Source organism: Olea europaea, unplaced genomic scaffold, assembly GCF_002742605.1.
Source record: "Olea europaea var. sylvestris unplaced genomic scaffold, O_europaea_v1 scaffold1302, whole genome shotgun sequence".
NCBI classification, from domain to species: domain Eukaryota; kingdom Viridiplantae; phylum Streptophyta; class Magnoliopsida; order Lamiales; family Oleaceae; genus Olea; species Olea europaea.
In genome coordinates, this window is record NW_019230488.1 from 199,416 (window position 1) to 223,957 (window position 24,542).

At 40.8% G+C, this 24,542-nt stretch overlaps 3 protein-coding genes across 3 annotated transcripts; 2 read left to right on the plus strand and 1 right to left on the minus strand.

Annotated features, from left to right (window-relative positions):
* The first annotated feature begins 2,562 nt into the window (after window positions 1–2,562).
* Window positions 2,563–4,279, plus strand: LOC111374880. The gene is made up of 3 exons (XM_022997638.1): window positions 2,563–3,021; window positions 3,328–3,516; window positions 3,704–4,279. The coding sequence occupies exons 1-3, from the start codon at window positions 2,563–2,565 to the stop codon at window positions 4,277–4,279; spliced, it is 1,224 nt and encodes a 407-aa protein (XP_022853406.1).
* Window positions 4,280–15,718: 11,439 nt separating this feature from the next.
* LOC111374885 (subtilisin-like protease SBT1.6) lies at window positions 15,719–18,416 on the plus strand. Its single transcript, XM_022997644.1, has one exon. It carries the CDS (start codon window positions 15,772–15,774, stop codon window positions 18,070–18,072), a length of 2,301 nt encoding a protein of 766 aa, XP_022853412.1. The 5' UTR covers window positions 15,719–15,771; the 3' UTR covers window positions 18,073–18,416.
* A 1,444-nt stretch (window positions 18,417–19,860) lies between these two features.
* On the minus strand, window positions 19,861–24,436 carry LOC111374886 (L-ascorbate peroxidase 3). Its single transcript, XM_022997645.1, has 9 exons — window positions 24,243–24,436; window positions 24,020–24,144; window positions 23,641–23,690; window positions 22,438–22,503; window positions 22,222–22,270; window positions 21,570–21,652; window positions 21,341–21,420; window positions 21,138–21,240; window positions 19,861–20,322 (listed from the first exon to the last, which is right to left on the minus strand). Exons 1-9 carry the CDS (start codon window positions 24,353–24,355, stop codon window positions 20,131–20,133), a joined length of 861 nt encoding a protein of 286 aa, XP_022853413.1. The 5' UTR covers window positions 24,356–24,436; the 3' UTR covers window positions 19,861–20,130.
* Between the last annotated feature and the right edge of the window lie 106 nt (window positions 24,437–24,542).

The following is a 24,542-nucleotide window of genomic DNA, read 5'->3' on the forward strand; positions in this document are numbered from 1 at the left end:
AGTATAGGAACATGGCAAGTAGAGGCATCCCATCTCCGCAAAGGTAGCGTGCTAGAGGGCCGACATCTCACTTGATGGATTACCAAATGAACCAAGTCAACAATGAGAGTTCTGGGCAAGCACTTGCCACACCACTCTGAACGCAGTCTCGACCTTGGTATATGAATATATCAACTCAATCACCGACACCCAGTAGATGGGAACTCCGCCAGGATCCCGCAGGGGGAAATGCCGAGGCCGGGGTTCGGGACCTAGAAATAGGTCAAATTCGAACCCCCCGGATACTGTATATACCACCGGTCCTATGGCCACGACATAGTAAATTGTCGAGACTATGCTCATCGTACCCGGCAGGACCCTCCAGGGATGGAAATGAATTGCCTCGGGCGAACAGGCCCCTACCTAGGTATGACAACCGATCTGGGCATGAAGAGGCCGCTCCCTGTCAAAGGGATGTTTCCCCGCGACGAAGGGAGCACGATGCAGAGAGGCCCAGGGAAGCGCGCAGACACTGAAGAAGTCGGCAAACTTAGGATGAGGCCCCTATCCACGAGGTGGATACCATTTTTGGAGGCCCATATGTAGGTGGCGAAACGCAGAACGCTAAAAGGAATTATGCCCGTGAGGCCAAGCGCCCTCTGCTTACCAGCTATATTGTGGGCCACAGCTCCCGGAGTGATCAAGTTCCACCTATTGTCTTCACCCAGGAGGACGTTGAAAGGGTTCACTACCCCCACTGCGATGCACTTGTGGTGAGAGTGGTCTAGCCCGGAATGGGCTCAAGTGAATGCTAGTTGACAACGGTAGCTTTGTCAACATCCTATTCGGGTTTACCTTCGACAAGATGATACTGGACCATGAGTTGACGCCCACCACTAATCCCTTGTACGGATTCACCGGAGATAGTATCATTCTGAGAGGAAAGATCACCCTTGTAGTGGAGATGGGGCAGTGTCCCCAAACTTTTTGGAGTTCCTCGTTGTTGACAATCGATCGGCCTACCGCAGAGTAATGGATAGGCCAGCTCTATAGGAATTGGGAGCCGTCACCTCCATCCACCACAAATGCATGAAATTCCCGACGGAAAATGGGGTGGCAACGGTGAGAGGTGACCAAAGAGGCTCGAGAGAGTGCTATCTAAGCTCCATCAAAAATGTAAAGCCCTGGGACGTCCACGTGATTATTGTCGACATAGTCATGGCTAATGTCTCAGGTGATGCTCCCTTCGAACCAGAAGATGTGGAAATGATCGACGCACCACCCATGCCGGAAATATCGATTATCGATGAGATTGACCCACGCATAATTGAATACGAACCTCAAGCATCCCCAGTTGAGGAACTTGAAAGCTTCTCGGTGAACTCCCGAGACCCATCCAAATTGTTGAAAGTGGGAAAAGGCTTGTCCAACAATTTAAAAGAAAAGATCAAGGATTTCTTAAGTAGGAACCTAGATGTCTTTGCTTGGAAGCATGAGGACATGGTAGGCATAGACTCCAAGGTCAGTTGCCACTACTTGAAAATTGATCCTAAGGTTGTCCCTCACAGATAAAAGAGAAGAGCCATTAACCCTGAGAGGTACGAGACCCTGAAGAAAGAAGTTCAGAAGCTCATCCAAAATGGCTTCATTAGGGAGGGCACCTATCCGAGGTGGGTCTCCAACCCAATTTTAGTGAAGAAATACAACGGAAAGTGGAGGATATGCATTGATTTCACTAACCTCAAAAAGCTTGCATGAAGGACAGCTTTCCACTCCCAAGGATTGACCAACTGGTAGATTCCACGGCTGGGCACGAGTTGTTGAGTTTCATGGACGCATACTTCGGCTACAACCAAATTCTCATGCACCCGACCGATGAGGAACACACCTCTTTTATCATAGATAGAGATCTTTACTGCTATAAGATGATGCCCTTCGGGTTGAAAAACGTCGGGGCCACATACCAAAGGCTTATCAATAAAATGTTTGTGGACCTCATCGACAAGACAATGGAGATCTATGTAGACGACATGCTTGTGAAAAGTATGGAAGCTGGGGACCACGTGACGCACCTCAACACCACCTTCCAAATTTTGAGAATGTATAGGATGAGGCTCAACCCCCTCAAATGCGCTTTCGGGATTGCCTCCGGAAAATTCTTAGGATACATGGTTAACCAACGTGGAATTGAAGCCAACTCTCAGAAAATTGAGGCCCCATGCAAGATGAGGTCCCTCCCCCAAAAGCCAAAAGAGGTACAAAGCTTGACTGGGCGAGTGGCCGCACTTAGTCGCTTCGTCTCCAAAGCTACAGACAAATGCCTCTCATTTTTTAAAGTGTTGAAAGCTGGGAAGAAGCTCCAATGGACCGAGGAATGTGAAGAGGCCTTCTAGCGCTTGAAAAGGCACCTAGGGCAGTCCCCCCTTCCTCTCCAAATCGAAGCCCGACGAGATTCTTCAGCTGTATTTGGCCGTCTCCAATGAGGCCATCAATGCAGTTCTAATCCGAGAAGAATGAACGACCTAACTTCCCGTATACTATACAAGTAAAGCACTACTATCACCGAAAACCCGTTACCTCGATATGGAGAAGCTCGCTTTGGCTTTGATCACGGCTTCCAGGAAATTGAGGCCCTATTTCCAAGCCCACACCATACATGTGCTAACAAACTTTCCCCTGAGGCAGGTACTTCAAAAGCCCGATGGCTTAGGAAGATTACTGAAATGGGTAGTGGAGCTAAGTGAATTTGACCTCGTGTTCAAGGCTAAGGTGGCCATCAAGTGCCAAGCCTTGGCTGATTTTATGGCAGAATTTGCCAATTTACCCGAGGTGGATGAAATCATGGAAAATGCCGAACCCCCTACGTGGAACTTGTTCGTGGATGGATCGGCTAGGGACACCGGTTCGGGTGCCGAAGTTGTCCTCATCAGCTCAGAAGGTCACAAGTTGAACTCAACTGTGAGGTTCGGGTTCAAGGTCGCCAATAATGTGGCAGAGTATGAGGCACTTCTTGCGGGCCTCAAGTTAGCCAGAGAAATGCAAGTGAAGAGGTTACTTATCAGTAGCGACTCCTAGCTAGTCGTTAGCTACGTACACGGCAACTTCTCGGCCAGAGACAAAACCATAGCCTCATACTTGAAAATGGTGATGAACCTCATCCCATCATTTGAAAAGTTTGAGTTGATCCAGATCCCTCGTGTGGAAAATGCACATGCGGACGCACTCTCCAAACTTGCAAGTAGTAAGGACTCTAAATTACTTACAATAGTCTCAAAAGTGCACCTCTTCGTACCATCAATCGAGGCCCCCAATGTGATGTGAGTTGCCGGGACTCCTACCTGGATGCAGCCCATCGTGGCTTACCTAAAGGGCCAGGTACTTCCCGCTAATAAGCAGGAAGCTTACAAGCTAAAGAGGAAGTTAGCTCATTTCCTCTTCATCGATGATATACTCTACAAGAGGAGCTTCTCCTCTCCACTCCTTCAATGCGTGGGAGGAGAAGAGGCTACCTACATCTTAAGGGAAGTCCACGAGGGAGTGTGCGGTAAACACTCTAGAGGTCTATCTTTGGCGTAAAAAATACTGATACTATTTGCCTACCTTGAAAAAGGACGCCCTCCAGTTTGTACGAAAATGTGACAAATGCCAACGATTCTCTCCTATTCAAAGACAACCATCGCAAGATTTGACTGCGGTTTTCAGCCCCTGGCCTTTCTCGAAGTAGGGTGTGGACCTTATAAGCCCTCTACCGAAAGGAAGAGGAGGCGCGAGCTTCGCAATTGTAGCTATTGATTACTTCACGAAGTGGGTTGAGGCTGAACCATTGGCAAAAATCATAGAGGCAAACACCTCCAAGTTCTTGTGGAAAAATATTATATGCCGATTCGAGATTCTCTATTCAATCGTCTCAGACAATGGTAAACAGTTCGACAACAAGAAGGTCAGAAGTTTATGTGAAGAACTTGGCATCAAGAAGTACTTTTCCACACCTTACCACGCACAAGCAAATGGCCAAGTTGAGGCTGTGAACAAAACCATCAAACATGTCTTCAAAAGGAAGCTTGATGTGTCAAAAGGGGCCTGGGTAAATGAGCTACCGCAAGTGCTTTGGGCAATCCGAACCACAACGAGGACCCCCACAGGGGAAACACCTTTCCTCATAGCATACAGAACTAAAGCAATGAGCCCTGTTGAGGTCGGACTTCCATCTCCCCGACGTCTGCACTTCAATGAAATAACAAACGACGAGCTCCGGAGGTTCGACCTCGACTTCATTGAAGAAAGAAGAGATGACGCCTAGCTGGCGCTCACCACATATCAAAGAAAGATGACGAAATACTTCAACTCAAGAGTGAATAAGAGATCATTTTGAATCAACGACCTGGTCCTTAGGAGAGTCTTCCTCTCCTCCAAGGAACCAGGCACCGGTACCTTGGGTCCGAATTGGGAAGGCCCGTATAAAATCAAAGGGGAGATCCAACCTGGGACATACCGGATCAAGGACATGGACGGCAAGACACAACCCCATCCATAGAACATTGAGCATCTTCGAATCTATTATCAATGAATGTACTACCTCGCTAGACGATCTTTCCCAACTCATGTAACATTTCCATGATTCAATAAAATTATCCATGATTGAACTCATCTTGCACTACGTCGTCACCTTGGATGAGAGGTCAGCGCCCCCATCTCTAGGCTACCTCGCTTGAACTCCGAGGCTCACGTTACTTGCCTCCCTTTGGCGAGGCTGAACGCCATTGGGAGAAGCCTCAACATGGATGAACCATCCACCATGTTGGGAAGCATTGTCACCTCGGAAGAGAGGTCAGCATCCCATCTCTGGGCCACCTCACTTGAATTTCGAGGCGCACGCCACTTGCCTCCCTTTGGCAAGGCTGAATGCCACAAGGAGAAGCCTCAACATTGATGAACCATCCACCATGTTGGGAAGCGTCGTCACCTCGGAGGAGAGGGTCAGCGCCCCATCTCTGGGCCACCTCGCTTGAACTCCGAGGCTCATGTCACTTGCCTCCCTTTGGCGAGGCTGAATGCCACAGGGAGAAGTCTCAACATGGATGAACCATCCACCATGTTGGGAAGCGTCGTCACCTAGAAGAAGATGTCAGCGCCCCATGTCTGGGCCACTTCGCTTGAACTCCGAGGCTCACGTCACTTGCCTTCCTTTGACGAGGTTGAACGCTACAGGGAGAAGCCTCAATATGGATGAACATCCACCATGTTGGGAAGCGTCGTCACATCGGAGGAGAGGTCAGCGCCCCATCTCTGAGCCACATTGCTTAAACTCCGAAGCTCACGTCACTTGCTTCCCTTTGGCGAGGCTAAACGCCACAGGGAGAATCCTCAACATGGATGAACCATCCACCATGTTGGGAAGCGTCGTCACCTCAAAGGAGAGGTCAGCGCCTCATCTCTGGGCCACTTCGCTTGAACTCCGAAGCTCACGTCACTTGCCTCCCTTTGGCGAGGCTGAACGCTACTGGAAGAAGCCTCAACATGGATGAACCATCCACCATGTTGGGAAGCGTCGTCACCTCGGAGGAGAGGTCAACGCCCCATCTCTGGACCACCTCGCTTGAACTTCGAGGCTCACGTCACTTGCCTCCCTTTGGCGAGGCTGAACGCCACTGGGAGCGGCCTCAATATGGATGAACCATCCACCATGGTGAGAAGCGTCGTCACCTCAGAGGAGATGACAGCATCCCGTCTATGGGCAACCTCACTTGAACATGAGGCGCACGCCATTTGCCTCTTTTTGGCAGGGTTGAGTCACGGGAAGAAGCCTCAACGAGGATCGAACTTCTTTTTCCAGGTTCACAAGGCCCAACCACTATGGGCTTTAGGCAACTCAATCAGACATAGCAATGTTCTTAGTTCAACTGGAAGACGGTCCAATATTAAGGTCTATTCAGGTCACAGTTATTAAGCTTAAGTATAATTTACTTGCTTAAGTCCAATATCATTCATGGTTCGTGTGGCTTGAGTACAATCTACTTAAGTGATTGGAGTTGGGATATCAAGTCAAGGTTATTAAATTCGTCAATCAATCTTAAGTGTGATTACTTAACGAGGCCAATGCACTTGGAAGAACAACATTGAATGAAAAAGATTATATTGATTTTCAATGTTACAAAAGGAGGGCCTGAGGCCAGTATATCAAAATTAATTGAAAAATAAACTATCCTAAGCCTCAGATGATAGCGGAGGTGCCTCGATAACAGGATCCTCCGTAGCTTGAGGATCAGAACTCTCTTTTGCCTAATCCCCAACCGCTTCATTAGCTGGAGTTTGAGGCACTTCATCCACAAACTCCTACCTCAGCTGTGATAGGTCTTGATTTGGGAAAAGTTCCTCTTCCCTCTCCATCATTTCAGCGTAGGCATAATTCCTCCGGTAGACGATGAAGCTCTTGTACTCCTTAGTGTTGTGGAAGTTAGCAATGTAATCTTTGACTGCCTCCTCTCTCGCCACATTGGCCTACTCCCTTACCTTAGCCATTTCGTCCACATACAATTTTATTTGGCCCTCCAAGAATTTGTATGCATCTTGGGCCTCGGCTAGGTGCAGATTGGCTTTCTCCAAGGCCTCAGCAGTTACCTTTTGGTGGTCATTGGAGACTTCCACTTTCTTGGTAAGGGAAGCCACCTCGCATTGGGACTCATAAACCTTTTTCTTCAAGGCCTCGATCTGGGACAAAGCAGACTCCAACTTAGCCGCATCTTCTATTTTTTGGGCCCTCGCTTTCTCTGCCTCGGCCCTGGCCTTCTTCAGCTCCTCTGTGAGAGAGGACACCTTCTTCTTCGAGGATTGGGTCCTCGTCTGAAATCAGTATGGGCCTCCCTGTACTCCAATGCGAGGCCAAATATCCTCACACTTTGGCTCACAAGAGCCCTTCTCAGGTCCACCGCGTCGCAGGAAGAGGCGTGCAACTGCCACCGGTCTGTCCAAAATTTATTAAAGCTTCGGATCTCGGCTGGTAGAGCCTCTTCCAACGTTAGGGCCAGGACATCCTCCCTCCCAGCAAGGAAGTTCGGCGACTTCCCTTGGACTCTTGTGGGCTTTTGCTTGGCAACTTCATCATTTGCCTTCTCAACAGCCCTCCTCGCCGCAGCATCCTCAGCCTCGGCACGCCGCACCATTTCAACCTTCACGGCTTTGGAAGCGGCTTCCAGGAGCTTTGGCTGAGGGGTTTCTTTCCCGTCGTGGGACACAGAGGTCCCGAACTTCCCAGATGAGCTGGTGACGTGCACCAGCTTCCTCTTATTCGGCTCCTTGAAGACCTTCTCCTTTTCCCGAGGCTCCTTGGTCTTCTCCGATCTCTGAAGGGCACCCTCCTCAGCAGCACTGGAACTGCTTTCCTTGGAGAGTCGCTCAACCCTCCCCCAAACCTCCTTTGCACCACTTGACCCTCGCTTCAGGGGCCTCTTCGACACGTTGGATGTGGCCCTAAGGATAGAGGCCATGTCCGGGGCTGGGTGATCCCTCTTCTTGAACTTGTCTGCAAACCAAGTCAGTGCATCAGCATCAGAACAAAAAGTAAGAAATGCACAAGTATACAAGCCTCTTACCTTTAGAGGCCATCAATTCAAAATCAATGAAGTAGCGGCTTCGGTCGATGAGGTGGTCAAAGTGCCGAAGTTTAAGATGTCTTTTGTAAATGTCCTCTATCACTTTAAACTCCTCCTTGCTCAACTCGAACCTCGTACTGCTATCTACACAACAAGCCTCAACAGTTAGAAAAATAAAATTTGGAATACAGAACATAGACTACTTAGCCTAGGAGACTCACGAGCTTCGTAGTACTGGGTTGGTGCTGTGCAAGCCAAGGCTGTGTCCCCCTCCACTACCTACCACTTGCCCCTCACCCAGAACCACGATTCTTTCTACCCCTTGATGGAAGAAGGCAGCCCTACCACAAATGGTGCGTGAGCCTCCCAAGGAGTTAAGTAATACCATCCCGTTGACTCCTTACCTATCACCCTAGGCTGGAACAGGGTCATGAAGACGTGGAGAGGCATGTCCTCCCCAAGTGATACTTCCTTCCACAGGAAGTACGAGCTAACCAACTGTCTCCACCCATTTGGCAAAACCTGGGTCGGCGACAACATAAAGTTCCTCAGCACCGCCCCAAAGAAGGGGTGCAGAGGAAGACGCATACTTGCCTTAAACAGGTATTCACTCACTGCCACACACCCGGGCCTTGGATAGCAGGTGCGCTCATAAGCCTCAGGTACCAACATTTCCACATAATGAGGTACATAGTACCTCTCCCTGATTTCCACCAGCCTCTTCAAAGTCATATTTGAAAGCACTCTGGATGCTCCCCACTCCTCACTGTAATTTACTGGCCCTCGGTCATAGTTTATTGCTCGACCTTGGGGTCCCCTCTGTGACTTGCCCCCTCGCTGAATGACGCAATTGTTACTAATTCCCTATTCAAGGTGGACTCTATATCAGAATGAACTCAATGCAAAGGATTTTCTGTGAAAAAACCTCTGGGAAATGACTACGCAAGCGGAGTAATGTCGAAAAATAAAAAGATCGATTGTTTAGACGCCGGAAAACTGGAGTTTTTTAGGAAATCAGATTGTAAAGAATGAAAATCCAGAAAATTGGGGGGTCTCTCGCCTTTTATAAAGGGCCAGAACGAACTCCAACTGTCTAATCAAAGCCCATTGAATCTGAACCCTTCATTCTAAACCAAATTCGAGGCGTAGAATTCAAACAATTTTTCAAACCTACGCTTGAGATTCAACCGTGTCCTCCACGCATCTCCCCAAACGCGTCTGCTTCTAGAAGCTCCAGCTGTGCTCATAATTACGACTTTAATTCGACGGCAGCTGATGCCTTGGAAGTTGAACGGTCCAGCCACCTTTCCTCGAAAATATGCGTAAAATATCAAACCATTGGCGCAACTGTCAAGGAATAATCATTACCAATGAGCCTCAAATTCAGCCATAGCAAGCCTCGCGGGTTCGATTTCTCAACCACCTCGGCTTCTTCGTCTCAATTTAGCCATAACAAGCCTCGCGGGTTCGATTTTCTCAACCATCTCGATTTTTTCATCACAATTCAGCCATCACAAGCCTTGTAAATTCGGTTTCTTAATCACCTCGGCTTCTTCATCACAATTCAACCATCACAAGCCTATTTAGGTTCGGTTTCTCAACCACCTCGGCTTCTTCATCACAATTCAACCATCACAAGCCTATTTAGGTTCGGTTTCTCAACCACCTCGGCTTCTTTATCATTCATTCACAACAGCACATTTCTAACTCCAACCACGATATAAATATCTACACTTGGACTTGGTGGACTATTATTTGGGGTACAAAAATTTCTTTCAACTTAACTAACTGGCTTTACTTCAAAGTCCTCGCATTACATAAATGACTATACTTGGACTTGGGGAGACTATTGTTACGTGTTTGCACACTCGGGCAACCTACGGGTTCCACAGCCAACTAATGCCGAACCATGTGGCACTAAAGTCGAGGTGATTTGCATTTTTGAGGCCGGTCCATAGAAGTCTAAGCCCATACATACCGAGGCCCATCTATCATTGCCTCTTGAGGAGCATTTGAAGCCCCATATGTCGAGGCCTTTTGAAAGTGGACAAGATCCTGTTGGCCAAAGCTCTGTAGCCGAGGTAGCAACCTCCGAATCACAAAGCAGCATCTTCCATAGACACTTCTCCCAAGAGATCCTCTGCACAAAGATTTTACTTGCATGATTGATAGGACGTTTGTCATGAGTGTAAATGTTAAGTCTTGTCACTAGTATAGGCGTCTCTGTCAATCAATAAATGTATAGCAGACTAGGTGCGGCTGATACCTACAATTTGACATGTTAATTGTCCGGATGAGGCCACGTGTACCCCGAACCAAGGGTCACAATCTAACTTGTGACACTATAAATACTCCCCCACGTACCCCATACAAAGGCTAATGCAAGAATCAATACAAGGAACAACACTTTACTTAACTCTCTTTTATTATCTTGCAACATGATACGAGTTTACACATTTTTACATACACATTTACAAACATCGATTGGTAATTATGGTACAATCGGTCTATGAACATCTCGCCAAATTTCGAACGCTCTCGTCCCGCGCCGTTGAGCTACTCTCACACCCTTGATTGTCCGTTTTAGACTGTTCACTTGTCTTAGCGTGTTGGACTTTCGCATACGTGTGCGTGGGTGGGTTTGGCATCTATTGGCAACATATTCTGGCGTCAACAATGTTAATACAATAATGCACGACAAAAAATAAAAAAAGAATTAAAGAAGAAAATTTACATGGGTTGTCAAGCACTCGGCTTTGTTTGGGAAGCCGATGGGTTCGTGTTGAGAAATTCTTCATGGGTACTATGGTAATTAGACAAGTTGGATGGACGGCATGTTTTTTTTTGGGAAAGTTATCGAAGGCATGGTTACTGTGTATGTCATTGAGGAAGGATCGGGAACATACTATGGGAAGCCGAGGAAAAAGGTAATCATTGGCGATTCTAGGGAGATTTCCAAGAGCAAGTGGGAAGATGAGAGCCAAACTTCAGGATCATACATAGCAGCACAATACATTTTGAAGTATTAACCTGATTTTCGACAAACATACTTTTTAATCATTTTCATTAAATTATATTTGGCGTAGTATTATTGTTTAGCTTAATGGCCTCTTGTTTATAATGGTTTGTTTTCTTATTTGCAGCAATGGTTGTAAATTTTACTCGTGTTGTATGCTGCACTAATTTCTTAAAACTCTTCATTGTTCGGAATGGGTGTTGAACATTGCTTTTAAAGGTGTGTCTAAAGTTCATGAGAGTGTCATTTACATTTAGTTTGTTTTGTGCATTGGAAGCATGCCTTTGTGCAAATATAGACATAAGAATGTCATTTCGATTAGGTTGGTTCATGCATTGATGCATGTTAATCGTTAAAGCAAAACATACATACATTAATTGGAAATTTGCCCCATAATTTTGGCGTTAATGTTTTGCCTTGTACTTGCTAAAGCTATTAGAAATTATGTATTAGAGTTTCTAGCTGTTCATTTGATGCCTCGAGATGATAGACACTATGAATGAACGAAAGAAGGCACTAGAAGAAAGAAATAAGATTTGTTTTTTAACATGGCCTTCCTAAGCTGGTGTAGGTGGTTGCATCTTCCAATATATGTCCATTTCATTGAGTCTCAATTTAATATAGTTTTCAAATCATTATGTTTTCATGCGGATCAGGATGTACCTGATAAAGAATTTCGTGATGTTAAGATCTGTTGATGGAAAATATATTAAAAATCTAATTTTAATCCTCATCAAACAAGGCTTCGACTTGCACCCTAAATTGTCACGTCACCACCTTAGTTGACTTGAGCGGTGCTAATGTCACAAGGAATGCTTCGAGTGATGATGATGTTCCCATAAGAAGTCTCCCGAGTTTCAATGACCTATATTGTTGGGGGTGTTATATCGAGTCTTGGTGCTTATTTGTCTCGTTCTCATCAGGCAGGCTCTTTTTACGAAATAATGGGGGTCTCGATTGGTCTTTGGTGAGTTGTAGTTCAATTACAATAATCCTTTGAACCTAGTATTTACCCTACGTGTACGGATCATTAATATTCAAATTGTCCAAAGTTATTTCTACGTAAATAAGTTACGTAACACTATCAACAAATATTTAGAAATTAAAAAATATTAATAAAATCAAACCATATAATGAACAACTGACTTTTCTAAAGATTGCAAGACATTGAAATGCCCAGAACTATTTTATTATTCAGACTATTTGATTGCATACGTGTTGCATTATTATGAGCCCATGACAAATCAATTATTTATTCCCCTACTTCTGGTGGCCGCTCGACAAAATCCTCATTACAATTGACATTATATTATTGCTTTTAAAATTCACACAATTAATTTTATGTAGTGGAAATCCACATTAACTATCACATTTTCGTACGGTACTATTAACTTTTCTGTCGTTCTTGTAACTGACCTACGTGATCAGTGTTTTAAAAAGCGTAAAATGTGACAAAATTTGGAAGTCAAGTTTTAATCTTTACGAGTCTAGACAAGGCCTAAACATTTTTAAAAGAAATACTTATTTTTATTATTATTTTAAAAAGTAATTATTATGTAATAATTAAAATAATACATATCAATCATCTAAAATTATAAAATACTATATTTACTTAATAATTCCTACAATTAATCATTTATAGAATGTTCAAGTTTTCAAAATATAAAAGTTAAACTATTTTTCATAGTTTCAACTCTTAATTAGACAAGTTCTACTTAATAAATTTACATGAACTACTTACATGCTTTAGAAATTTCCAACAGAATAATAAGTCCATGTTTGTCATCATTTAACAAATTAAATTGTTTGCTACAGTAACATTCTCCACTACACATTTACACAATAAAATATTTTACACACAGACCAATAAAGTTTTTTTAAATTTTAATCACATATTTTCCAAAAAATATTAAATTCTATAATTTCTTTATTAATAGAAGACAAACAGGCTCTAAGTCTTAAAATAATAATTACGTAATACAAATAGCACTGTAATTTAAATCTTTATCGGATAACTTTTATTTTTTATTTTTTTGTACATATAAACTACTTTATAGAATTTTAAAGCCTTTGAAAAAAATAAAAATAAAAAAGTTAATAAACTAAAGTCAAATAAAAGATTTTTAAAAAAGAAAAAAAATTAATAAAGAGCCTAGACAATCAACTTAATAGTTGACAGCTTAATTTGCATTTACTGTCAAGACAAAACGTTTTGTTCGTGCCTCACACCTAGACGTCGCGCTTTTTAAAACACTGTATAATTCATACGAACATGGCTTCTGTTGCTGTAGAGCCTCTATCTTGTTGATTATATCCTGTCCGATAACAAGTTCTTGAATATTATTTGGGTTTAATTTTACTGAGAAATTAAAAAACAAGAAACAAAAAGACAAAAGTTCACTTGCACAAGATGTATATATTAATCAATGTGTACAATAACACACTGTCAATTCCAAAATATTAGTGCTTGATAGTCATTTGTATGTAAAAATGTATTTTTTAATAATAAATTGATGTGAAATGTGTGGTTAAAAAATAAGAAATTTTTTTTTATTTACGTGTAATGTTATTTTAATAAAGAATGTGTATTTGAAATAAAGAAAAAGAAAAATACATTTTGAAAAAAATGAATATCAAACGGGACTTAAAGAAAGCGACTCGTACCAATCAATTTGACCATGCTTTTTCTTTTCTTTTCCTCTTAACAGTTCTATGGGAAAAAGTGAAAAAGAAAAAGTGAAGAAATTTAAAAAACGATGCCGTGTAGCTTCTCCAATAAGCAAACTACCCTTTTTTGCCTAATTATTGTGTCATGTCCCAAGTGAGAGAATAGGGCTGACTCATCAGTCTCTGTGACGACAAAAAATTGCGTTCCTAGTTTTTACGCATAAATAGTTGGGAAAATTGCAGTCGAGGTATTAAATCTTTCATTTATTAGCAGATTTTATCCAAATTTTTTATTTGTACCATTGAAGGTACCAAATCTTTCAAAAATCCGCATCCAAAGTCCAAATGGATGGAAAAGTAAATTTTAACTTATTTTGACCAAATTGAAATGGGTAAAATGGTAACTTGATAATTACCATATTAAATAAATTGAACAAAAAAATCAAAAAATCAAGAAAAAAAATTAAAAAAGGGTTGTCTTCTTCAACCTTCCCACCCCCACCCCCACCATTTTGTCCCTAAACCAACCACCACTATCACCTGTCACCACCACTGCCAAGAGACCAATCGCATACCACTGCCGGCAACAACTCCTTCTCACACCCATTACCAAAAATCCATTACAAAATTGAACAAATTTTTCCAAAACCGACCAGATTATTCGAGTTCATGCCACTGACCGCCCATGGATTTTACAACCCCGCAATGACCCTAACCAATCCGCAGCTTACCAAAGTGGAATTCGACTCATCATCCAATAATAATACCAAAAAATGCACTTGTCGTATTCAATACGACACAAGTGCAAGAACGGTGGTACCATTAAGAAGCATTTGGACCCACAAGGTTAGGAATTGAGGCATGACATGAACTGAATTTTCACACAGAGAAGGTTGAAGAGGGAGGAAAGGCAAATTAAGCGGTAGATTATGGGGCTATTTTTTGTTTCTTGTCAAAAAGATGATAATTGAGAACCCATTTTGGAGAAAATTATATTCGATAAATTCTGGAACTCTCCGAATCTGTTTTTTTTTTTTTTTTAAAGTCATCCCAAGAAAGAAATACAAAGATGGTGGGGTGGGGTGGTGGCTAGTTTAGAGACAAAGATGGTGGGGTGGGATGTGGTGGGGTGGCGTGGTGGCTAGTTTAGAGACAAAGATGGTGGGGTGGGGTGGGGAGGTTGAAGAAGACAACCCTTTTTTAATTTCTTTTCTTAATTTTTTTATTTTTTCTTGAATTTTTTATTGTTCAATTTATTTAAAATGATAATTATTAAGTTACCATTTCACTCATTCCAATTTGGTCAAAATATGTGAAAATTTACTTTTCTTGGTCAACTAATGGTCAAATGGACGGTTTCCATCCATTTGGACTCCGGGTGCAGATTTTTGAAAGGTTTGGTGCTCCCGGTGGCACAAATGAAAGGTTTGGACAAAGTCTGCTAATAAACGAAAAGTTTGATACATCGGCTGCAATTTTCCCTAAATAGTTTCATTAAAAATGGAGGGAAATTGCAGCAATGGTGATCCACCTAAAGTCTTGTAGCAACTTGGTGTCCAACCTATATTTCTTGACACTTTCGTTCCTTATTCTCTATTTTTCAGGAAGCAATCTTCCTTACAAGGTGGATTATGTAAAAGAGTTTTCTGAGACTATTCTAGTCGAACAAAACATTCTTACAAAATTATCCTATAAGCTTAAAAAGAAACTTTTTAATATAAAAAACAATTTTTCAAACGAACCCTATATCTGTCAAATCTCACATGTAATGTATGTGATTTCGATACAGATGAAACCTCACTTGTAATTAAAAGGATACTTATCATTTCCTTCCTATCATATTCTACCATCATTAGTTGTTCCTCTGTTGTATAGTTGACCCGCCTCTTTTCTTCCTCCCACCATGTCAAATCTAGTGCCTCCACCATCAGTGGCAGACCCACTCAAGGTCCTAGTGGATCACTTGACCCACCATCTTCAACTTGGTTTTTTTTTTTTTTTTTTTTAAAATTTAGAATAGAGTTCCAACAACGATCGAACAATTGAGAGAGTTGAAATTATTTTGTCATTTGATATATTTAATTTGAAAATTCTTTAAAAATTGTTATTCATCATATATGTGAGATTATTTGAAATGTTTTGAGAATTGTTATTTATCATATATATGAGATTTGTGAATCTATGGTAGTGATCATATGCATGTGTTTTTGTAGAATACATAATATTTTTGTAAATTTTTAATAATTTTGATTGTATCCCACTAAATCTAAATGTATGCGTCCGCCACAGTCCACCATCATGTTTCTTTGGATTTTTCTTTCAATGCAGTTTTTTTGGAGCATTTCCTCTTTCTCGTCAAATTATGTCAAGTTGCTAGAGAGTTAGGGATCAATGCTGCAATTCTCTCTTAAAACAAATTTTCAATTTCTTTAAAAAGAGAATAATCCCTCCTCTTATATATATATCACCTCCAGCACTGCATTTTCTCTCACTAAACATCCACACTCCACTCCCTCTCTCATGGCTTCAATTTTTCTTCAATTATTTCTCTTCCTATTCTCAGTGACCCAAATTGCGGCTGACAAAACAGCTAAAACTTACATTATCAGAGTAGACAGCGAATCCAAGCCGTCTATTTTTCCTACACATTATCACTGGTACACCTCGGAGTTCAGCGACTCCACAAGCATCCTTCATGTATACGAAACCGTTTTCCATGGCTTCTCTGCCTCGTTAACTCCGTCGCAAGCCGCTTCAGTTCTGAAGCATCCCTCAATTCTCGCCGTATTCGAGGACCGGCGGCGCCACCTCCACACCACCAGGTCGCCGCAATTCCTTGGGCTGAGGAACCAGCGTGGCCTCTGGTCGGAATCTGATTATGGGTCCGATGTCATCATTGGACTTTTTGATACAGGAATATGGCCCGAGCACAGGAGCTTCTCGGATCTGAATCTGGGCCCTGTTCCAAAACGCTGGAAGGGAGCGTGCAATACTGGGGTTAAATTCACAGCTAAGAATTGTAACAGAAAAATCATTGGAGCGAGGTTTTTCTCTAAAGGCCATGAAGCTTCGTCTGGTTTTGGTGGAATTGCTGGCGGAATTAATCAAACCATCGAATTTAAATCCCCAAGAGATGCCGACGGCCATGGAACTCACACGGCGTCGACTGCTGCTGGAAGGCATGCATTCAAGGCCAGCATGGAAGACTATGCCTCTGGAATTGCTAAAGGCGTGGCACCAAAAGCAAGGTTGGCTGTTTACAAAGTTTGCTGGAAGAGTTCCGGCTGCTTTGATTCCGATATTCTGGCGGCATTTGATGCGGCTGTTAATGATGGAGTCGATGTCATTTCCATTTCTATTGGTGGCGGGGACGGAATTTCTTCTCCATATTATCTCGATCCGATTGCTATAGGAGCATATGGTGCGGTTTCTAGAGGTATATTTGTTTCCTCTTCAGGTGGAAATGATGGGCCTAATGGAATGTCAGTGACTAACTTGGCGCCCTGGCTGACAACTGTTGGTGGCGGCACAATTGATCGGGATTTCCCGGCCAACGTAATTCTTGGCGACGGAAGGAAACTCTCCGGTGTATCTTTATATGCTGGTGCGCCATTAAACGGTAAAATGTATCCTCTGGTTTATCCAGGTAAATCCGGGGTGCTCTCTGCTTCACTCTGTATGGAAAATTCAATTGATCCTAGTTTAGTGAAAGGTAAAATTGTGATTTGTGATCGAGGGAGTAGTCCTCGTGTTGCGAAAGGCTTGGTTGTTAAGAAGGCTGGTGGTTTAGGAATGATCCTTGCTAATGGTGCTTCCAATGGTGAAGGTCTAGTGGGTGATGCTCATTTACTTCCAGCTTGTGCTGTTGGTTCTAAGGAAGGAGATGCTATAAAGGCCTATGTAGCATCAAATCCAACTGCAAGTGCAACAATTAATTTCCAGGGCACTGTAATTGGAATCAAACCGGCTCCGGTTGTGGCCTCATTTTCCGGCAGAGGGCCGAATGGTCTGAACCCAGAAATCTTGAAACCTGATCTGATTGCACCCGGGGTAAATATCTTGGCTGCTTGGACCGATGCAGTTGGTCCAACCGGTTTAGATTCTGATACTCGAAAGACTGAGTTCAATATTTTGTCTGGCACATCTATGTCTTGTCCTCATGTAAGTGGGGCTGCAGCATTGCTTAAATCTGCACATCCAGATTGGAGCCCTGCAGCTCTAAAATCAGCCATGATGACAACTGCGAGTTTGATTGATAATTCGTTCAAACCAATGATCGATGAATCAACTGGAAAACCAGCCACTCCATATGATTTTGGTGCTGGACATTTGAATCTTGATTTAGCAATGGATCCAGGGCTTGTTTATGACTTGACAAACAACGATTATGTTAACTTCTTGTGCGCGATTGAGTATGGTCCTAAGACAATTCAGGTTATTACACGATCGCCTGTAAATTGTCCAATGAGGAAGCCATTACCAGAGAATCTGAATTACCCATCTATCACAGCATTGTTTCCGAGCTCATCGACTGGAGTGTCAAGCCAGACATTCATTAGGACGGTGACAAATGTTGGGGAGGCAAATTCAGTTTACGGATTGAAGGTCGAGCCCCCGAAGGGGGTGAAGGTGACCGTTAACCCCGGACAGCTTGTTTTTTCGGAGAATGTCAGAAAACTGAGCTACTATGTAACAATATCAGTCGATAGCAAGAATCTAGTATTGGATGATTCGGGTGCTGTGTTTGGATCACTTTCTTGGACAGATGGAAGGCATGTTGTTCGGAGCCCCGTTGTGGTTACTCGAATAGATCCTTTGTAAATTGGAATAATCAAATCTCGTTAATGGATTTCGAGCCTTACAGAATAAGGTTATGTAGCACCAATCTAGATGACATGCAGGTGATATGACATTGCTTTTAAGGTGATCCGTCAATTAACGACATTTGCATGTTATCTAGACCGTTGCTTAGCATCACTGATGCTAAATTCAGGCTTATATTATCATAGGTAGCTCATGGCCAATGAGATGATTATGTATTTTGCCTTGTGTTTTGGACCTTTTTCTATGTAATTTTTCCCTTCTTGTTTTTTGATTTTACTATTTCCTTCATGTTTTCTGTATTCACTTTTTATAGAAATCAAGTGTTGTTTTTGCTTGTCATAGTTACAGTGTTGAGACTGGAGAAATGAGGATTTCCTTGTCTTAGAATTTGATTTTTATTCTTTTCAGATTGTTCACATTTTCACTCACATCTCCTTTTGTTTTATATTGAACGTGTCCGAGTGGAGTGATTCTTAGCTGTTAAAGTGAATGAAACCATGCCATGGAAGTCGTCGTAGCTAAGATTACGTCTAGAGGTAGGGGCAATGTCAAACCCTGATCCACTGAAAGACGGGTTGGCCCTAAAATGATTTTTTTTTTTTAATAATAAATTACTCTGTTGCATGCCTGTAGAGCGTGGGTGGCTATTGAAAAATGTTGGAGGGCTCTAATGATAGGGCCTGATTGATTCCCATTGATTTAATGTATGGTTTGCTATAAGATAATTTTTAACTACACATTTACAAAATAAAACATTTTATACGTATATAAAAAACTTTTCTCTACTTTTTAACCATACATTCTTTTAAAAATCACTATTAAAAACTCATTTTCTACATTTATGAGTTTCAAACAAGCTCTAGTTGTGAGAGGGGCCTAGTAGCATAAACGATGGTTATTATAATATTTGTTGGATTTTCAGGCTTGTATCAAAATGGACATGATCAAAAATCACTATTGAACATGTGAAGAACCAGTAGCCTTGGTCGGGAGTGGGGTCGATCAAGATAGAGCTGGGGCCGGGGCGATTTTAAATGATATGATTGTTAGGGCATCAGTTAGGGCATAAATCAAGGCTGGAAATCCCTCTCTCCCTTGCAAAGCAAAAGCAAAAGGAATTGGACATAATTACATGATGGTCCCATATTAAATGCCAATTGATTCTCTAGCATTCAAAATATATGCCATACTGTGAACGATGGATATTTTGTAAATGATTAGGGAACTCATACATTGAAAATAGAGAAAACTATACCTGAATATTTTTACCTTTACCATCTAATTTATCTGTCATTATGATCAACAAATACTATTCACTTATTTACCACTCATTTATATCTGAATTTATAATTTAAGCAATTTAAAAACAACTCCCAAACACACTCTTAAGCTATTCCAATCATTCACCCTGCTAAACCAACTTCGCCAATATTCACCAAGTGGGTAACATTACATAGTTAAAGTGACCCATAGCATAGAAAATGACCTCTCACAACATCATTTGTTAATGACAGGACACAAAATAGGTTGTCAATACTATATATATAGGAATTTGGGCAGTTCCCTGGTCAGGAGGACACCTCAGGATCCGACCATTAATGCCAAGAAAAATGCTCCCTTTCAATTATTTGAGTTGTATACCAATGATATGAAATATGAAAATCTAAGATTCAAATCATTAATAACCTAAAATATGAACTCGGAATCAATTATATTAATCCTCCAAGGCAAATAAGAGGAAAAGAAGACTGTAATTCCTACACAACTAACTTGTAGAAATTAGGCTCCCATCTGAAATGAACTTCCTTGATTAGCACATAGTAGTAAAACATAAGCCAATCTATATTTCATCCCAACAATACAATATTTATTTCAATATGTATCAAGAAGTTTCCACAATTTTCCGCTAATTCATGATTCATCTACTTTCCACATATAGCCTCAGTGTGTTATTTCAAATACGAATTACTGTGCTCCAGGGCAGAGCCCAGATCTGTTTTATGATTAATGTAGAATTAGCTTCAAATGTGTGGAAAAGATGATTGATGTCCCAATTTATTTCATCTTTTTTCTGACTTCATATAAGTAGCTCAGGATCACCACAGCTGCAGCAACAGCAACTCCAACAGCACTTTGAGACAGTACAGTGCCATCTTTTACAATTGCCTTTGAACCAGATGGAGTGAACCCTAGTTCTGAAAGTTTCTTATGAGATTCTGCATAATCTTTAAAGAAGGCATCTTCATCCTGCAAGCACCAAGAATTGCAAATTATCAAATGAGCACAAAATGATAAACCATCTTACCTAAATTAGTTCATTGACGAAAAAATACATCATCTTGAATAGTAGGGTGAATTTGGCTCTTTAAACCATAAATTTACACCATTCATGCTGCCAAATAAATTAACCCCTACGTGTAATAAAGGGATTAAAATTATATTCTAACAAGGAACGAAAAACTTGAGCTTATTATGCGAAGCACGTGCACTATATGTTCCACTGGAAAAGTTTGGCATGTCTGGTATACCCAACTCCTTGTATGGGTGCATTTTGTTGAGAATTTGAAACCTGAATTTTATACTAGAAAAAGCAATAAAATAGCAAGAAGAAAAATAGACGTACAATAACAGGCAAGTTATAGAAGTTTTTCTCAATGCTAGAGAAAATGCCCTCTTTTTACCATTGTAGTAATTCACTAAGTTGAAAAAAAAAAGTTTACAAGAGAAATTGCACACCCTCATTCTGTGTTTTTTTTTTTTTTTCTTAATGCTCTCTCTGTCTCTCTTCTGGTGATGATAAAATAAATTATAATGATGACTCCTTGTATTAAAAATAAATAAATAAAAATAAAAAATAAAAAAAATAGGGAAACCGAAATCTTAACAGGTTTCTCCTTTTTCCTTTCAACGAATTTTAGATTCATCAAATAAAACCAAAAAAGAAGGGCTTTGAAAAATTTTCATTTCATACACGAAACTGATTCAACTAACTTGGATTGTCAGAGAATTAACTGCACATGATGATAAAGCTGCATTAATCATGCAGTTGAACCACATATTACCTTAGCATACAGCTCAACATAACGACGAAACTCAGGATCCTCCAGTAAAGCTGTATCTGTTGGTAGTTTAAGCAACCCTTCACTTTCCCCCTTGAGTAGTTCCCTGATATTAGATAGAAAAAAGAGAAACTTACAATAATATGGAAAGATTATGAAACTGATATCAAAAAAAAAAGAAGGTTAAATCTATCCAAAATGCTTACACAAAATATGAATTGTCAAATTTCAATGGCTCTTTAGTCCAAGGCCCATCAAAACCTGATCTTTCAGGATGCGCCCTTCCCTGCAAAACCATACATATCAAGTTCATCATGTTTCCTTTTTTCCAGTCAATAGTAACATAAAAAGAGTTTCTTGGTTTTCATGAGATATTTTTCCTGCTTTGGAAATGGTCTAAGGTATGATGCAAAGAACATTAGGAATAGAGATTACCAGGGTATGGCCACCTGATAGTGCCACAATGTCCTTGTCAGATAAACCCATCCGGTAAAATACCTCCCTCAGATGTGGCACACCTAGCATCAAAATACAAAACAATATTTAAGATCAAACTCCAAATCAGTTTTCAATGTAAACACATACACAATAATTTCAAAATGCTTCAAATAAGCAGTCTGCTTCCTAAAGTATCACAAGTAATGTGATTCTATCAGTTTAAATCTAAGACATGAGCAGATCATGTAAAAATGACCCTTGAAAAGTAATATATGCAAGTGGAAGTTGAATCAAGTCAAAAATACCTTTGAACATCTTATGTAGAAGAATATAAATACTAGAAAAGAAAATACTGTACGTCTAATATGATAAACCGTGACTATAGAACAACTGTAATGCAACATCAGATAGAGTGGTTCGTTCGAGTTGCAAATTCAATCTATAGTAGGCAAGATAAATATATATGGCAAGAAAATTCAAATTTCAGAGTTCTTAAAAGAGGAAATAAAGAAAAACAAATACAAATGCAAATGCAAATATTCAGATTCAGGAATTTTTCTTCTTTGGTGTAGAGGACAGTGGAAGCAGGGGTGAAGAGGTTATATTTCAAGATCTTTCTCTTAAAAACTAAAGAGATTCACTCAAAAACCTTTTTTAGCATCTGGAAGTCGCCCTTCCCTAGGAGAAACATTTGAATCCTGAAAGATAGATAAGATAGCTAGCGTCAACATTGTTATTGTTGCCATTAATATAACATGTCAGTATGAGGGAATCCAAGTAGACTAGAAATCGATTTCAAAGCATGAATTGCCAGATTTGTTGCACAAGACAAATGGATATCTCTATGTAAGAGAGGTTGGCATACCTTTCTACCAGGAACAAAGTTAATTGTGGGGCCCCCAGTTACCTCAACAGCAACAACACCAGCGAGCTATAGTAAAAATATGTCATTAGCATGTCAGTTTACTCTCAATTTATCCATCAATTAGAGCCCTTTTTTTCTAGGAAGATGTTTGCAAATGCAGAACACTAAGAAAAAGTGAGGGCAATGCCTTCAGAAAAAAATTAAAGGAAATGACATTAGATGATGTTTGGGAATAATACGTGCAGCAACTGGGTTCCATGCACACATGGCACTAACTCAAAGAAAGATGATTCTCAAGTCCTAATTTAGGAGATTCCTTTCCTTTTTCCCCTCACCCTATTTGTACTATAAATTGGGAGCTCTATGCATAGCTATTCAATATAGAAATTGCAGAAAATTATTTCTGCTTTCATGCATGTTTTGAATGGCACATTTTAGACACTAAACTTGACTTACACCAAAATATTCATCGTATTGAAATCATATGATTCATTGTTCGATATTAAGATTTTACTGATTGTAATCACTAAGGTGAGTTCCCAGAATCGCGAATCAGAGCTAACGAAATAGTCATACAGCATCTGATTCAATTCCAACCAATTCATATCCTTCACTAGATCCACAGATTCTATCTGGTTTAATTCGACCCATTCAATTCTCCTGATATTGGCCATCATGATAATATCGAATTTATTGCATTTAATATCTTAGTCATCCAATTCTTTCATTCTGACTGACTCTCTTATTGCCATTTTAGATAATCAGTAGTTCATCACTTAAGAAGCAATTATTTTTCAAGTAAACCAAACCTAAAAGAATCAGCAACCTACATCTAATTACCACTAGCAGCTAACATAACCACTAACCAGCACTGAATAAGTCAGTAAATGAACAATTAATTTCTCTCCAAAAATTTAAGCTTTTTTTGCCTAGTGTTATCTCAACATGCAAACATGACTAGTGTATCAAAAGTACCAACTACCATGCAAACATGACTAGTGTATCAAAAGTACCAACTACCAAGTCTCAATTTATCAATTTTAATCCTTAGTTAATACCTCAAAATTTATTATACTTCATGTCAAACTTATGATAGTTGTGGACAAATCCAGTACGTGAATTGATCAAACATCCTCACACACTTCGAATTCCAAAAAAAACCAGTGAACCCTCCAAAAGAATTTCAAAATTTGACATAGCTACCTGGTATAGGTCTGCGTATGTAATCTTTCCACATTTGGACTTTACTTGTTCTGCAATTAGACACAAAGCAACCCATCAAAAAAGTCCCCATTCAATTTAAATCCTAAATCATTTTCGTGCTACAAGATAGACTGAAATATGTTTGACTATCAAATTCACACAAATTTCTTCCACAAAACGTCATTTTTCTGCCAAAAGTTGCAGAATCAATAAAATCCACTAATAATGAGAATTCAAGCCATAGTTAGTCAAAGAAATACTCCACTGGACAGTAAAAGCATTCCAAGCAAAAAAGCTAGCACCATAGCAGTACATCCTTCAAATAAAGAAATAATTCAAGGTAAAGCAGAAGTTAGATCCTGAAAACGAGTAAACTAACCGGAAAAATCGAGAGCAATTTTCAATCCACTATTAGCGCCATGAGTGTACTCCTCCTCGTTGCGAATCGAACCATTAGGACCTCCGGTCTTCGTATTCACGTCATACGTCCCCGCATCATGCCACCTTTAAATTCAATAAAAAAAATCAAGTAATGAACTTTTACACGATCATCATTTCTGGGGAAAAAACCTAAATAGTAATTAGATAGAGAGAGAGGGTACGCTAAGCGAAGCATGATAGGGGCACAGTTTTTGTTGGAGATAAGAGCGCGGAGTTCACGGCGGGCCTTTTCGATTTCCTTAAGGTAGTCCGCATCGACTATAGGCTTCGCCATTGGAATTCTGAAAATCGCACCTCTGAGAGTTCGATGATACGATGAGATAGGATAATTTGAAAAACGACTAGCACATAAAAATAGGAGAAATAGAACAGAGTCAAATAAGGAAAATGATGACGACTTGACCACGAACTGGAATATTGGGCTTTTATTGGGCTGATTGGTTTCAAATGACAAAACAGCG

Coding starts and splice junctions, on each gene's coding strand:
- LOC111374885 (XM_022997644.1), top strand. CDS start 15,772: ATGGCTTCAATTTTTCTTCAATTATTTCTCTTCCTATTCTCAGTGACC.
- LOC111374886 (XM_022997645.1), bottom strand. CDS start 24,355: ATGGCGAAGCCTATAGTCGATGCGGACTACCTTAAGGAAATCGAAAAG. Junction 22,504..23,640: donor CATACGCAGACCTATACCAG/GTAGCTATGTCA, acceptor TTTTTACTATAG/CTCGCTGGTGTTGTTGCTGT. Junction 21,241..21,340: donor TTTGACAATTCATATTTTGT/GTAAGCATTTTG, acceptor ATCTAATATCAG/GGAACTACTCAAGGGGGAAA.
- LOC111374880 (XM_022997638.1), top strand. CDS start 2,563: ATGGAGAAGCTCGCTTTGGCTTTGATCACGGCTTCCAGGAAATTGAGG. Junction 3,022..3,327: donor AGTTAGCCAGAGAAATGCAA/GTGAAGAGGTTA, acceptor ACCTGGATGCAG/CCCATCGTGGCTTACCTAAA. Junction 3,517..3,703: donor TAAGGGAAGTCCACGAGGGA/GTGTGCGGTAAA, acceptor TTCTCGAAGTAG/GGTGTGGACCTTATAAGCCC.